This window comes from Molossus molossus, unplaced genomic scaffold, assembly GCF_014108415.1.
Source record: "Molossus molossus isolate mMolMol1 unplaced genomic scaffold, mMolMol1.p scaffold_m16_p_1, whole genome shotgun sequence".
Lineage (NCBI taxonomy): Eukaryota > Metazoa > Chordata > Mammalia > Chiroptera > Molossidae > Molossus > Molossus molossus.
Genome location: NW_023425344.1, coordinates 83,908,752 through 83,923,556, shown reverse-complemented (window position 1 = coordinate 83,923,556; position 14,805 = coordinate 83,908,752). Strand labels below are relative to the sequence as shown.

At 35.5% G+C, this 14,805-nt stretch overlaps 2 protein-coding genes across 3 annotated transcripts in view; one reads left to right on the top strand and one right to left on the bottom strand.

Moving 5' to 3' along the window:
• AIMP1 (aminoacyl tRNA synthetase complex interacting multifunctional protein 1) overlaps nt 1-10,258 on the bottom strand; it is a 34,818-nt gene extending 24,560 nt beyond the window's left edge. The window contains exon 1 of the mRNA XM_036256097.1: nt 10,202-10,258. Within this exon, the coding sequence (XP_036111990.1) occupies nt 10,202-10,203 (2 nt within the window). The 5' untranslated portion in view covers nt 10,204-10,258. The remainder of the gene's footprint in view (nt 1-10,201) is intronic.
• Nucleotides 10,259-10,563: 305 nt separating this feature from the next.
• Nucleotides 10,564-14,805, top strand: part of TBCK (TBC1 domain containing kinase) — a 221,172-nt gene continuing 216,930 nt past the window's right edge. The window contains exon 1 of one of the 2 annotated variants that reach the window (XM_036256032.1): nt 10,564-10,814. The gene's annotated coding sequence lies outside the window, so the exon portion shown is untranslated. Of the gene's footprint in view, nt 10,815-12,457; nt 12,564-14,805 lie in introns of those variants that run through there. The other variant, XM_036256023.1, reaches the window with a different exon arrangement.

The window sequence follows — 14,805 nt, the reverse complement described above, 5'->3', positions numbered from 1 at the left end:
ACAGAAAAATGCATATAAGCAAACATTCCAAGATTAATTCATCATGCTAGCTTAAAGTGCTGAATATTTCACATTAAAAATGGGTAATCATGAAAAATCCTACAAACTGTTTTACCTGATTATATAATTCAAAGCATAACAATTTATAATTCAATTTATAATATGAAGTATAACACAGACACAAGCATTGCTAAATTCTGATTTTAAATAAATGATGCACAACACATAATTAAATTTTATTTAAAAAGTGCTAATAATGAACAAATAATACAAAATTGTTTTAAGATTTCAAATTATTCAATATTCATCCTACATAAAGAACTTTCTGGAATGTTTATTTTTTTAATAAAAGCAAAAACCAATCCTCAAAAAACTTATTGCTAAAGTTGAAAATTACTGACTTAGAAGCAATAAAATAAAAATACCTATAAAAATAAAGTTGCTAGTAAATGAAGAAAATATAAATGGGGGATAATCTGAAAAGACATAGTAAACTGCTCATGTTTTACATGGACTATTACTTAACAGTTTAAAAATACAGAGCAAAATTTAAAAAGTACAAAAATTGAAAATAAAGATAGTACCGTTAAATTATTCCAATTATTAACAAAATGAACACAGAATAACCCTGTTGTAGTTCCTCAAATGTTTGCCAAGTCAGAATTTTAGAGAAAAATATTAAAGTACATATGAAAAAAGTTAAAGTTAAAAAGCTATATTCTTCTGAACTTTTAGTTTCCAAGCTATAGCATTCTTTTATTTTAAGAGCTTTCTATTTTAGTCTAAAATCAGTAATGATCAAATATATTTAATAGGTGAAATATACTATCACAAACAAGTAAACTAATGACTATTTGATTTGGGATAATTTAAAACTTTTGCTTCCCTGGCAAAGAAAAATTTGATGAGTAGTACTAAGATGAATGTGAAATTAATGATACACTTTAGAAAAAACATAGTAAACTAGTGTCTTAACTGATAATAAATAGCTTTAGTTTTCATGAATTCACCAACAGTTCCAGAATGTCATCTCACAAACACTGCCAAACTGCTGATAAAGCAAAGCATGCAACTCATGCCAACTTACACAAAAACAGTTTCAAAACTACGACTAACAATAATTTGTAAGATAGAGATCATAAAGCCTAGACTAAAAGAAAAAAAAGAACATAATTTTACTGAGTTGATAAATCTATTAACTACTTAAAAAATAGTTATAAAAGTGAGTTAAATAAAATACCACTTTTATAATACACATTGAAGCACTGGCACCATGTTTCAAACCACAGAAACACAAATGAGCTGAATATAGTAAACATACATCAACTGAGAGGAAACTATGTAATAAAGAAAAGTGGTAAAACTTTGAATGATGCTGATAAAAAATATAAATGAGAGAAAATCCTCAAACCACAGTTATCTAAAGGTATTACGAGATTAGGAAATAAAAAATGAAAAGACTTGCCATCCCTGTTTTTGTGAAACCAAAATATTATTGTCATAAACTGAAAACACAAACAACTAGTTAAGACTAGGTATTAATGCCAGTTTGGCAGGAGACAGTTTAACAACCAACCAGCTAATAAGTTTACTTTGAACAAAATCTTTATGAGGACACTATATGAATTTATTTTTCAATAAAATGTTGAATAAGAAACATATCTCACCCACATGAAAAGGAAACAATAGGTTACTGAAGAGTAGTACATATCTGTCTCTCATGCAAAAACAAAAAAGTGTGTAAAACATCATCCTACTTTTAGATAATCTTATGCTTTAACTTTAAATACTGCAGGACACTAATATGCTATGTATATTTTATATATTTATTTAATTATAATCATGTAAATATATTATAAAATAAGTATAGTTTATGTATTTGGCTATACGCTTACAAATACTTACAAATAAACTGGATTAAGGTCTAGTTTAAATTGCAAATTAGTGAACAAAACCAGGACAGAGAAATGTATTATCACCTGAAATATTCAGTACAAATTTATTTCTAACTATATAATTAGATAAAACATGAGAAATAGAGAAGAAAAATGATAACACATTAGTAACAGAGAAATGTTAGTGGAAAACATATTTAGGCCACGAAGTTTTAAAACATTGAGAATAGAGAGAGTTAATAATCCTACTGAGCCATTCATATATAAAATAATTATGGATAATATCAGAAGCCACTGCAAGTTTCCTGATAGGTATTATTAGGTAATAATAACAGTTAATGTTTACTTTGTCTTTAGTATCTGCTCGCTCCTTTTTGAAGCACTTTACAGTATTAATTTATTTTGTCATCACAACACCATGAGGTATATACTACTATCACTTCTTCACTTTACTTGGAATATTAAGAACTTATTACAAGAGTAATAATATACAATTTAATAATGAAAAAAAAAACATGGACTTGGAAATCACAGACCTTAGATCAAACTTTGTCCCTCTGTGACTTAACATCTGTGTAAATTTCAACAATTTCCTTAACCTCTCTGAGCTGGTTTTCTCATTTGTAAAATGAAGATGAATTTTATTTATTTCAGAGTGAGGTAAAACGAGATATCATGAGTAACACTTAACAACACTTTTATCACATAGCTAATATGTCAGGCACTGAGCAAAATTTGGGGAACACAAAAAGATAGGATATTTATATAATTCTCACCTTCAAGCCCACAGTATAGTGGGTTACCCATGTCATAATTTCTAGATCACTAGTTATGATTTTTTTTCCTTAAGGGTTGAGAACACACAAATAGCAAAAATATAAAGTATACAGATTGACATTAAAAATGTACTTAATATGGCTAAGCAGCAAATTAATTTCTTTGGGATAGTACATGGGGTGATAAATATATTTACATTAATTCTAGATTTTGTGTTTATAAGTATGCAAAATATATCTAAGGGCTCTTGTCCAGGAGAGTGCCGTAAGACATCAGCCAATTAAAAATAGCTGCAACTTTTCCCTACAAATAAATACTGTCATCATAACTGTGGAAACTCTAAAGATAATGGACTTGAGATTATTTAAAGAAATAGTATACAAAGAAATAACACTCAAAGGGATATAACAGATTTTAGTTTGAATGCCTTGTGAAGGTCTTCTAAGAACTGGTATATAACAGTTCTCAGTTCAAGCTCAGAAGGCAAAGCAATCCAAGATAAACCACCCATACTAATTTGCCAAAGGTACAGAACTGGCCAAGAATACCAAGAAAAAATTTGTTTTATGAGAATTATGTACAGTGTTCTGGTTTAAGGGGGGGAAAAAATCAATGAATGCTTTCTGTTCAATTTTGCTATGAACCTAAAACTGCTCTAAAAAATAAAGTCTATTAAAAAATTCACTAAACCATAAACTTAAGACCATGTGAATTTGAAATTTGAGAATGTTCCCCATTCTAATTACTAACAAAGTCCACATTTGGTTACACAATAATTAATTTTCCAATAATCATTATGCTACATATCATAGTGATATATAGGTTACTTTTCAGAGCCACAATATCAACAATACTTCTACAAAAGCAGCCTCATTAAAAGAGTAAGCATCTTGTCTTAGGGCAGTCATTTCTCTGGCAATAATCAAGTTTTTGTGGAAAAATAAAACTTAGGAATGACTACACAGTAAAACACAGTAGCTGCTAACCAGTGCCTACTCTTTCTCCACCACTAAATAACTGGTTATCTTGGCAATATTATTTATGATCCCAATATTTAAAAAAAATTCTTGTGAGATATTTTGGATTCATTTCTAGTCAGGTCTATGTGTTGACATGACTTTTGTCAAATGCTAAGAGCTATTAATGTTTTTAGAATTAGAAGCTCTGGAAATAGTATCCTAGTGTTTGTTGATTAACTGTCATTTAGATTTTTAAAATATAAATAGAATGCATAATATTATGCCAATGTGCCCTGGCCGGTCTTGCTCAGTGGTGAGAGCATCAGTCCACTGATCAAACAGTCTGGAGTTCATTTCCAGTCGAGGGCATGTACTTTGGTTGGGGTCAAGGTTGGGGTTGTGTGGGAGGCAACCAATGGACATGTCTCTCTCAGGTCACCTCTCTCTCTCTCTCTCTCTCTCCCCCCCCTCTCCTCCCTCCCACTCTATCTGAAGATACATGGAAAAGTATCCTAGGGTGAGGATTTAAAAAAAAAAGTTATGCCAATGTTTTCTAGTAATATGCAGATAATGATCACTAGCCCCAGCAGAAGAGTGTAGTTTTTTACAAAAGTATTTACAAACAGGCTGTGTGCCCTTCGTAAAATTGCTTAATTTCTCTATGCTTCATTTTCTTAATTTATAAAATGAAGATACTTATCACCAGATTGATTTCACCTTCTACTTCCTTAGAATCTCCTTTTAGGGCTCCTCTTGACAGGTACTTTAGGTTGATGTTCTACAGGTACTTTTAGGTTGATGTTCTTTTAGGGCTCCTCTTGACAGGTACTTTAGGTTGATGTTCTTCAGGGTTTGTGTTGGGATTACAACTGTCACCACATAGATCAGGGAAACCTTTGCATTTTAGGGTTAACAGTGTTTGTAACTGAATGCAAATGCCTTTAAGCAAGGCAAAACAGACTCTACTACTCTGTGGCATCTTCCATTTATGTTACCTGTCAGGTATCTATAAATAAAATTCATGACCTCAATTTACTTATAGTCCCTAATTTTGAGTCACGTGCTCAGTTCACAGCACACAGAAAATTTGAACATGTTCTTTGTACTCACTAAGCTTTCAGACACATGGGGGAAATACAGTAAATTGGAATTTTTTTTTTTAATGTTGTACAGAATTTTCTTTAAATGAAGTTATGTGTAGGGCAACCGTGCTAGTTCAGTTTAACAACATTGATTAAAGCTCAGACACATCTTTTACCTTCAGCCCAGTATTCCACTATTTTGTGCCAAGTGTTTGCAGTGAAACTTTCAATCTTACATTGGGTATTCACTGAATTTCTAAACTTTGTTTCTTTAGTCTCCTCATCGCTTTTAATATGCTAACACACATAGGGTTTCTCACAGATGATAATCTTAGTAATAACATGTAACATTTGTAGGGTACTTACTATCAGCTGGCTAAATGCTTTACACAGATCACCTATAAATACAGTAATTATCTCCATTTTACACAGAAAACTTAAATTAAAATTAATTTGCCCCAGGTCATATGACTAGTCAGTAAATGAAAACTGAAACTTAGGTCTGTCCAATTCTGGAGTTCTCTCTTTTAATGCCCAAGCTATAATTTATCTAAACTTTAGATTCTAAAGAATATAATTGTGAAACATTTCTCAATGTATTTAACCATGGAATCCTAACCAGAGAACACCTATTAATATTTACTGGAACCAGTATTCTTTAAAACTGTTTGGGAATTCTGGCTTAGTCTGTGCTATTATTAAAAAAAGAAAGACTATAGTTAAAATAGATATATTTAAATACATGCGCAGAAATGACAAATATAAAACATTTAGGTAAAGCTAAAAAAAAAAACAGAAAAAAGTACACGAGTATGTTAATTGTATTTGAATAGTGAAAGTCAGTACTTTTTTCTTTTTCCTTTATTAAATTTGAAAAAATGAACACATTTTTAGGATAAAAACCTTTTAAAAGTATTATCTAAATTATGCTGACCCTTCACATTTTGTTCTAACATTCATCACATTTCATCAAACCTACAAAGCTTCTAATAATAAAAACTTCATAAAAAGTGAGGCTGAATTTAGACTATATCTTAATCATTGAAACACACATATAAAAGATTATTCCTGAAATTCTTATCACTTCTGAATAACTTCTCTTTACCTTAGCAATCGCCTCAGTAATCTTCCACACTCCGATTCTAAATTGCCAGTAATTTCTTTTAAATAACAAATCCCCTGCCCCAGACTCTCATGTTAGGAATTAAATATAAACAAATAAGTTATTGTTTTGAAATGGAAGTTTTAAGTGCAGATTTTAAATTTTACTTTATAGTACAGGACGCTACAGAAATCTGAAATTGTCTCTCTGCTTCCCAAAACATCTGATTCCAGTTTCAGTACTGCAATTCAATAAAAATGCACCACATTTCTTCAAATCTAAGATACTATCAAGTGTAAAATGGTTCTAATAACATGATGTCCTATTATTTTATATACCATTAATAAAAAAATGCTAATAATGCTTTCTTATCACTTAGTTACATCCTGTATCATTTTTGAAAAACCTATTTATTATTACTTTAATGCTCACTGAAGGATATGTTTTTTCACTGATTCTAGAGAGAGAGAGAGAGAGAGGAAGGGAGAGAGAGAGAGAGACAGAGAGAAACATCTATGGTTGCTTCACAGTCACTGGGGAACTAACTGGCAATTTGGGTATTTGCCCTAAGCAGGAATCGAAGCCGGACCCTTCAGTACACCTCACGATGCTGTAACCACTGAGCAACACCGGCCAGGGCTAAAGACCTCTTTAAATTTAGCCCTATATTTATCTTATTATCAGTTATCCTGTATTTCTGCATACACAATAACTTTTCATTTTAATGCTAAACCATCTTTTAAATGATACTTAAAATGGAAATTTAAACTCAGCAAGTACATACCAACAGTACATATACATCAACTAAACTGATGACAATATTAACAGTTATGACCAAGTTTACATAAATGTGGGCAGTGGTAACTAAGTCACATCTGCTGCTTAGGTTATAGTGATTGGAAGGCATCAATAATTATAACATATACCACTATTTTCAGAGCTGTAAATATGAAAAAGATGTACCTATCAGAATTGATAAACTACAGTAAAATTAATCACTTTTTCTCTCTTGTCTTACCATCATCCCTGTTCTTACCTTCCAAACTTCTTTCCTCTATTTGCTTTGCAATCTAACTGCTAAGCTACCCCACTCTGAGAACATCTTTATTCCAGTGCTACGCAATATGGTACTTTTTACAACTAGGTTATAACTCCTGTTAGGATTTACAAGTCAAAAGTCAGAATTTTAAAAGGTAAATAATTAAATTAAATATTCTGAGAACAATGCATCTCTGAGACACACAAAATATATAGCAGTAACCACTAGTAATCCCAGGAGTCTTTCAATAACCTTTGCCAAAATATAGAATGATAAAATCTATGCTTTTTGTAAAAGTCCTTATTTATTTATTTATTTATTTATTTATTTATTTATTTATTTTTTTCATCCTCACCTGAGGACATTTTTCCATTTTTTTGTACAGATAGAGTGGGAGGGAGAGAGAGGAGGAGAAAGAGAGAGAAACATCGATGTGAAAGGAACACATCGAGTGGCTGCCACCTGCACGACCAACCAGGGGACCAACCAGGGCCGGGGACAAACTGCAACCGAGGTACACGCCCTTAGCGGAACCGAGTCTCTCCGGACCGCAGGCCAACGCTCTAATGGCTGAGCCAAACCGGCCAGGGCAATATTTATTTATTTTTTAGCTTGTGGTCAGGGAATGAATTCAAATTCTAGCTCTGCAACTCATTAGCTGTGTGACCTTAAAACTTTTTAAATTTTTTTACTGAGGTATAATTGACATATAAAACTAGTTTCAGATGTACAGCATGAGTTAATATTTGTATACAGTATACTGCAAAATGATCACCACAACAGTCCAGTTAACATCCTTCACTATACGTAGTTATCTAAATTTTTTTTTAATGAGAACCTTCAAGATCCATCTTCTACCTACTTTCAAATATGCAATACAGAATTAACTATAGTCACAATGCTGTACATTCCCATTTTGTAACTGGAAATTTTGTATTTATTCTAGATTGTTTTCTTTTACTCACTAAAAAGCCATCTTCCCCTTTACAATGAGAACAATGGGGGTCCTGAAGAGGTTGAAGAATGTCTGTCTATAAGGGTGGCTATAAGAGGACAATCTATGTTTTTCAAAGACTAGCTAGTAACAGAAATTTTCTGTCCAGTGAAATACGCATATTTTAAGAGGGTTATGTCTAGGTTTCCCCTGGCCCTCTTACCACACAACAGGGTCATCTTTTACTTGGTTCAGATTTTCTTCAACAGGATTTAACCATCCCTTTCCACCCAGAGATGCACCACCACTATCTTTCTCCCATTTCTTACATCAACATAAGAAACATCCAAACCCAAGGAGAATTTTTGTGAGTTTATTTGAGCCAAACTGACAACACTGCTGGGAAGCAAAATATCAATGAATAGAAAAAATGCTCCTGAGAATGGCAGTTTTACAGCTTATTTTATACATCAGAATCAAAGGAGGAGGCAAAAGGGGGCGGAGGGAGTTACATGAAATCCACTGGTGGTAGATTAAGAGGGCAAAAGAAAGCTAAGCCAGGAAACTTTTGGGATTGGAAAAAAAAATAAAACAGAGAGACATACTTCATTCACACTGGTGGGTACGGGATAGTCAATAATTGGCATTTACAGCACATCGAGATGGTATCAGAGAACAAGATAATGAGGGTTTCTGCAGTCTCCTGCTCTGGTGAAGGCTGTACTGAGGGAGGGGGGTTGGAAGGAAAGATTACTCTGACAAAGGTATGTTATCTTACATGCAAAAAACAACAGACAGGGTCACTTAAGATAAAGATCGATTTTTTTCTAGGAAGCTACATATCCAGGATGTGACTACCTGCCATGACCCACTTTTAGTCTGGACCTTTTATGTTCAGACCATCCTATCCGGTTACTTTCTGTCTGAGTTTCTAGGGCTCACCACTTGTTAATAGCCACTGCTTTAATGAATCAGACATAGTACATACAGTATCATTTAAACTGTATAATGTGGTACAATAACATTTCCATTTTATAAACTCAGAGAAATTATATGATTCGTCTAAATTAATTCAAATATTAAATGGCAAAGCCAAGATTTTAACTTCCATTTGTCACTGCAAAACTCACACTACAATTCATTTCTGAAGTCTTACCCAAACCTAATTAAAGAAAATTAACTCACCATTTGTTAATACTTAAAAGAATTTTTTTTTCTTTATTGATCTTAGAGAGGAAGAGAGAGAGAAAGAAACATCCATGAGAAAGAACATTGATTGGCCGCCTCCTGCATGACTCCCACTGGGGATTTGGCCCACAACCAGGGCATGTGTCTTGATCAGGAATCACACCGGTGACCTCTTGGTGCATGGGTCGACACTCAACCACTGACCCACACCAGCTGGGCCGTTAATACTGTTACATATCAAAATTAAAAACACTAAGAATCTGATGGGTCATTTCTTACCAGCCCTAGTCAAGCCAGCATAGTCTCCTCTGGATTACTACAAAAGCCTCCGAAGGCTAATTTCCTCCATCCTGTCCCCTTCAATCTATGTGACAGCAGCTGGCAAGATCCTTTAAAAAAGGAAGTCGGGTTCTAGCACTCCACTGCTCCAAACCCTCCAAAGACTTAGATGCTCTCAAGATCCTCTAAGACGTGTTCCTGCTTTCTCTGATTTTTGCCTCCAATTTCAACGACTTAACTCTGACCAACACGATTCTTGCTGTTCAGGCGAGTTTCTGCTTCACAGCTTTTGCAATGGTTGGTCGCTCTGCCTGACTGCACTTCACCAAGATTTCGGTATGGTTAATTCTCTCACTTCTATCAGCTCTCACCTTTCAGTGCAGCCTTCCCTGGCCACATCAGAATGTCAATCTACATCTTCCGTCCCTGCTTTATTTTGCTCTCCAGCAATCATTACAACCTAAACTATGGTGTGTCTTTCTTAACTTTGTTTAGTTGGTGTCCTCCTCAGTAAAATGTTAACTAGAGGGAGGCATGAATTTTGTTCTGTTCTGGTCATTGCTCTTTTCCCAATGCCTGAAACGGTGCCGGGAACATAGTGGGCGCCTAATAAGTGAGTGAATTCCTATCTGCCCCCACCTCCGCTCACAGTCCTTACACACACACACACACACACACACACACACGGGCGCGCACTAACATAAACACGTTTGTGAATATCCAGAAGCATCGTTTCCCTCGCCCCCGCATCCCATTTCTCAAACTTGGCTCCTTCAAAATGTCCCAAGCTCTTCCCGACTTCCTCCTGCCCAGGTTGGTGCATGTGTGGGCGGACTTCCCAGTGGTGCCCGGAGGCCAGCACTCAGCTCTAGAAGGCAAGTAGGAGAAGGGGGACCTCTACGATCGCCGTCGGCCTACCCCAGGACCCTCCGCAGACGTCACTCACATGAACCGGCGGACCCGGGCGCCTCGGCAGCCTGAGCCGGCAGCAAGTAGGGACAGCGTCCCGCACACGACGGAAGTCAGAAAGGACCCAACGAGGTGTCCCCACTAAACGCCTGAGCGTCCCACAGATTCGCCCTAAAAGCTGTTGTCCCCGTCCCGTGTGCTGTCACACTACGTTCCCGGTATTGCACTGCAGTAACGCCAACTCCCTGCACCTCTTCCTTGGTCGCGACATTTTGTTGCCATGTTGGGCGAGGGGCAAGACGCCGCACGTCGGGGTCTTTCGTGAAAGTTGTGGCGCGGAGGCTGTGAGGTCAGAGGAAACGACCGGGCCGAGTGGGGTGGGGGTGGGGGTGGGAGCTGTCAGTGACGGGGGACGGCTCGCGCGTCTCGCCGCGTTCTGAGCTGGGACTTCGGCCGACTTGGCTCGCAGGCCGAGAACGGTCTCTGTGCCCCCGGCGCTCCAGGAGCGGCCTCTTTTGTAGGAGCACCTGAAATGCATGGCCGGTGCTCTAAGCTGTAGCGGCGACACCGGTCGTAGCGACAGCCCTGGGGCCCTGTGTAGAAGCTCCATCCCCTTGTCTTTGGGTCCGCCTGCGTCCCCAGACTCAGAGGCAGGTATTTGGGTTTCCCACTGTATTTGTCGTAGCGGGTGGGGCTGTAGAGGAAAGGCAGGTGCAGCGAGTGGCCCCGCCCATGCGCAGTGAGAGGTCGAGCCTACCTGTCGAGCTGCTTCCTGCTCAGCACTGTCCCGATCCCTAGCTGCAGCCTGCCTTCTGCCTATACACGCTGACCTCAGTCCTCTGAAAGCAACCGGGACCTCACTGCTTCAAAGGAAGATTTGAAGAGGAGGCTAGAGAATGTGGAAATAGCTGTTACTCATCACCGATGGGAACAGTTGCTTTGGTTTGCAAAGGTTTAGTAAATTATTGACATGTGATTTCCTTATGGAGAGGAAGGAAGTGAACAAGTGGAAGTTACTTTGGAATTGTCACTGGTTGCTTTGTCAAGGCCCCACTGTTCCTGTTTGTGTTTGGGACAGGAAAACAGCTTTTTTAGGGGAAGTGTATAAAATATATGAACTAGTTTTATTCCCCCCTTGTAAAAATATGTGAACTATTTTAGTCATGATAAAATAACTTTTTGCTCATTTTTTAAACCTTTATTCCCCATTTTGTCATTTCAATGCAAAGTTCGAGGGCACAGATTGTATCTTGTTCACTATCATTAGCCTCCCAACTGGAAAACACCTGACTTAAAATAGGATCTTCAAGATATTGTTGAATGAATGAATTTTCAAACCAAATTGCTTACATTGTAGTTTTTCAACTAATCTCTTCCTTCAGAGGTTTTTTTCCCCCCATTAACTTTCCTCCACTGATCAAGTGAGCAAATCTATTTGTGTGTATTTTATATGCATGAGCCTTTTTGTGTACCCGTTTCAGAGGTATTTAAACAAGACACCCATAAAATGTTTTATGCTAACTAACGTCTCTTTCTGAATCATTTGCATTTTCTTCATTTGGTTATTTGATTTTTAGGTGTCTAAGTGAGAGAGGCATCTAATTGTAATCAAATATTATAAAAGGATTGCATAATAAAATGCAAGTTTAGTGTCTTCCTTCCTACCTCCAGTCCTGTTCTTTATAGATAACCACTTTTAATCTTACCAAATTTTAGGTCTGTATGTTGAATAATTAGTTAAACGACTCATTCTTTTTTTTCAAATTGACTTCTTAAGATAGTCCATATCATCCACAACTTCTCTTCTCCAAATTTATGAATAGTTATCACAATATTTAGTTTTCATATTGGTTGGTTTTGTAATTCTAAATAAATGTGAACTCAAATATTTCACATCAATTTTCAAAAATATATGTTGACTCCTTATTTGGTAAAATGAGGAAAGTAGTGACTCTAGCTTTTCCTTTATCACTTTAGAAAGCAAATACACTCCTACTTTCCCTTAGCTGGACTTGTACTTGCAGGTTGTCAGAAGATTTGTAATATTAACACCAAATTGACTTTTTTTTTCCTCTATAGTGACAAAAATTATGTCATAGTTAACTGTGCTTTATTTTTTGGACCATGTAATTCTTACATGATTTATATCCCCTCCTCACCTTCACAAAGTACTTTGTGATTTTTTTGGAGGAACAGGCGCGTGTGCTTTCTTCACCTAGCCCTCCCGTCTTGTGCTTTCTTCACCATGTCTTCTCATTTTTTGTATGAGAAGCTTCCCTTTCATTTCTCTACTTGAAGATGTTCCCCTTGGATCCCAAATACTTTCTGATTAATTTGAAAAGATTCCACTCTTCTTTTTTTATAGCTGTTATCCTGGGTTACATTCATTGATCTCTTGGGTAAGTTGCAATGTTTTTTGACCCAATATTTTCTATTGGTTTTCTTCTCTGTTTTGGTAGGCTACATCTGAAAGGAACTTATTTATAAAAGATATGTGGATGGCAACTTTATTTGTTAGTGTTCACATAGCTGTACATTATCATGTTACTGTTATAGTTAATAGTTTTGCTGGGTATAGAAACCAAATCATCCAAGACTTCACCATCTTCTAACCTCCAGTGTTGCTCATGAGAAGATAAGAATGCCAGTCTGATCTTAGTATGTGGGTGCCAGAGGTATTTGTTTGCTCTCGGAAATGACCAAGGTTTTTAGTTATGCTTGCTACTTTGAAAATTTATTATGATATGTCTTGGTGTGAGTTTATTCTTGCAATGAACTCATTCAAAGATGTTAGAATACATGTCTCAGCGTGAATATTTTTTTTTCATTTATCCTCCTTAAAACTATAAGACTTAAATTTGAAGGTACATTTTTGTTCATCTGTGGGGAATTTTCACCTATTCTATTTTTTAAAATAATTTATTCTCTTTAGTTTTGCTCTTTTTTTGGAAACTCATTAAGGTAATTCTTGGCTTGATTCACTATGTCTTTTTGTCTTCTTGTATGCTATTGTCTATTTGCCTTTTTTGCTATGTTCTAAGCAATTGTTTCAGTACTTTTATCTAATTTGGTAATCACATCAAGTGCTCATTTTTTTTAACTATTCCTTTCTCATATTCTCTTAATTTTCTTTGTTTTATATTTTCATTTTTTATCAGATAAAATTTATAAATATTAAAATGACCTACTTTTAAGTAACTAGTTCAATGCATTTTTATACATGTGAACATCCATGTGACAAGCACCACTGCAATCAAAATGTAAAATATTTGTACTACCCTGTCCAATCACATCCTCCTTGCTCAAGGCAGTATGTTCTTATATTTATCACTATAGTTTAGAACTGAAGTTTTGAAACTACATTTTTCTTAATCCTCACCTGAGGATATTTTTTTTTTTCATTTATCTTCAGATAGAGATAGAGAGAGAGAGAGAGAGAGAGAGAAAGAGAGAGAGATATCAGAGAAACATCAGTGTGAGAGAGACACATCGACTGGTTGCCTCCCGCACGACCCTGACCAGGGCCTGGGACTGAACTGCAACTGAGGTACGTGCCCTTGACTGGAATCAAACCCATGACTCTGGTGCACTGGCCTACACTCTAACTGCTGAGTCAAACCAGCCAGGACTGAAACTACATTTAAATGAAATAGTAGGATATGAACTCTTCTGTGTCCACTTCTTTCAACAATATAATGTTTCTGAGATACATCCATATATTTGCATGTTTGTTTCTTTTTTGTCATCAAATAGAATTCCACTGGACGAATATGCCACAGCTTGTATATCTATTCACTTGCATGACACTTACATTACTTTCAGTTTTTGGCTATTATGAATAAAACTACTATGAACTCTTACACAAGTATTTTTGTGGACAAACATTTTAATTTTTATTATTAGTAGGAGCAGGATTTCAGAGCCATAAACTTGGGGTATTTTCACTTTAGAACAGTTCTCCAAAGTTCTTGTGTCATTTTATACTCTCATCAGCAGCAGGATATCAGCTCCAGTTTCACATTTTCCTCAACACATGCATTGCCAGTCATTCAAATTTTAGCCGAAATGGTATGTTGTGGTTTTAATTTGCATCTCCCTGGCTAATGCTATCAAAAACTTTTTCTTGTGCTTATTGCTATGTGTATGCTCTCCTTTGTGAAATTATGTTTCAGACTTTTGCCTGTTTTCTTATTGACTTGTTTTTATTAAGTTGTATGCATTTTTTATATATTCTTGATATAAGTCTATTATATATATGTACATACATATAAATATATTTGATAAAATGTCATGTATAATATTTTGATATGTCTATTATATATATATGCACATACATATAAATATATTTGATAAAATGTCATGTGTAATACTTTCTTTATCTTTGACTTGGATTTTTATTTTCTCAAGGGTGCTTATTGATGTATAGATATTTGTAATTTGGATGAAGTCTACTTTATCAAGTTCATCTTTTATGATTAGTGTTCTTTTTGTCATGCCTAAGAATTCTTTGCCTAGCCTCAGGTTGCAAAGATATTCTCTTATGTTTTCTTGTAGAAGGCTTATAGTTTTAGCTTTTACATTTAGGTCTATAACCCATCTCAATTTTTTGCAGATATAAAGTAGGAGTTGAGGTTAATTTTT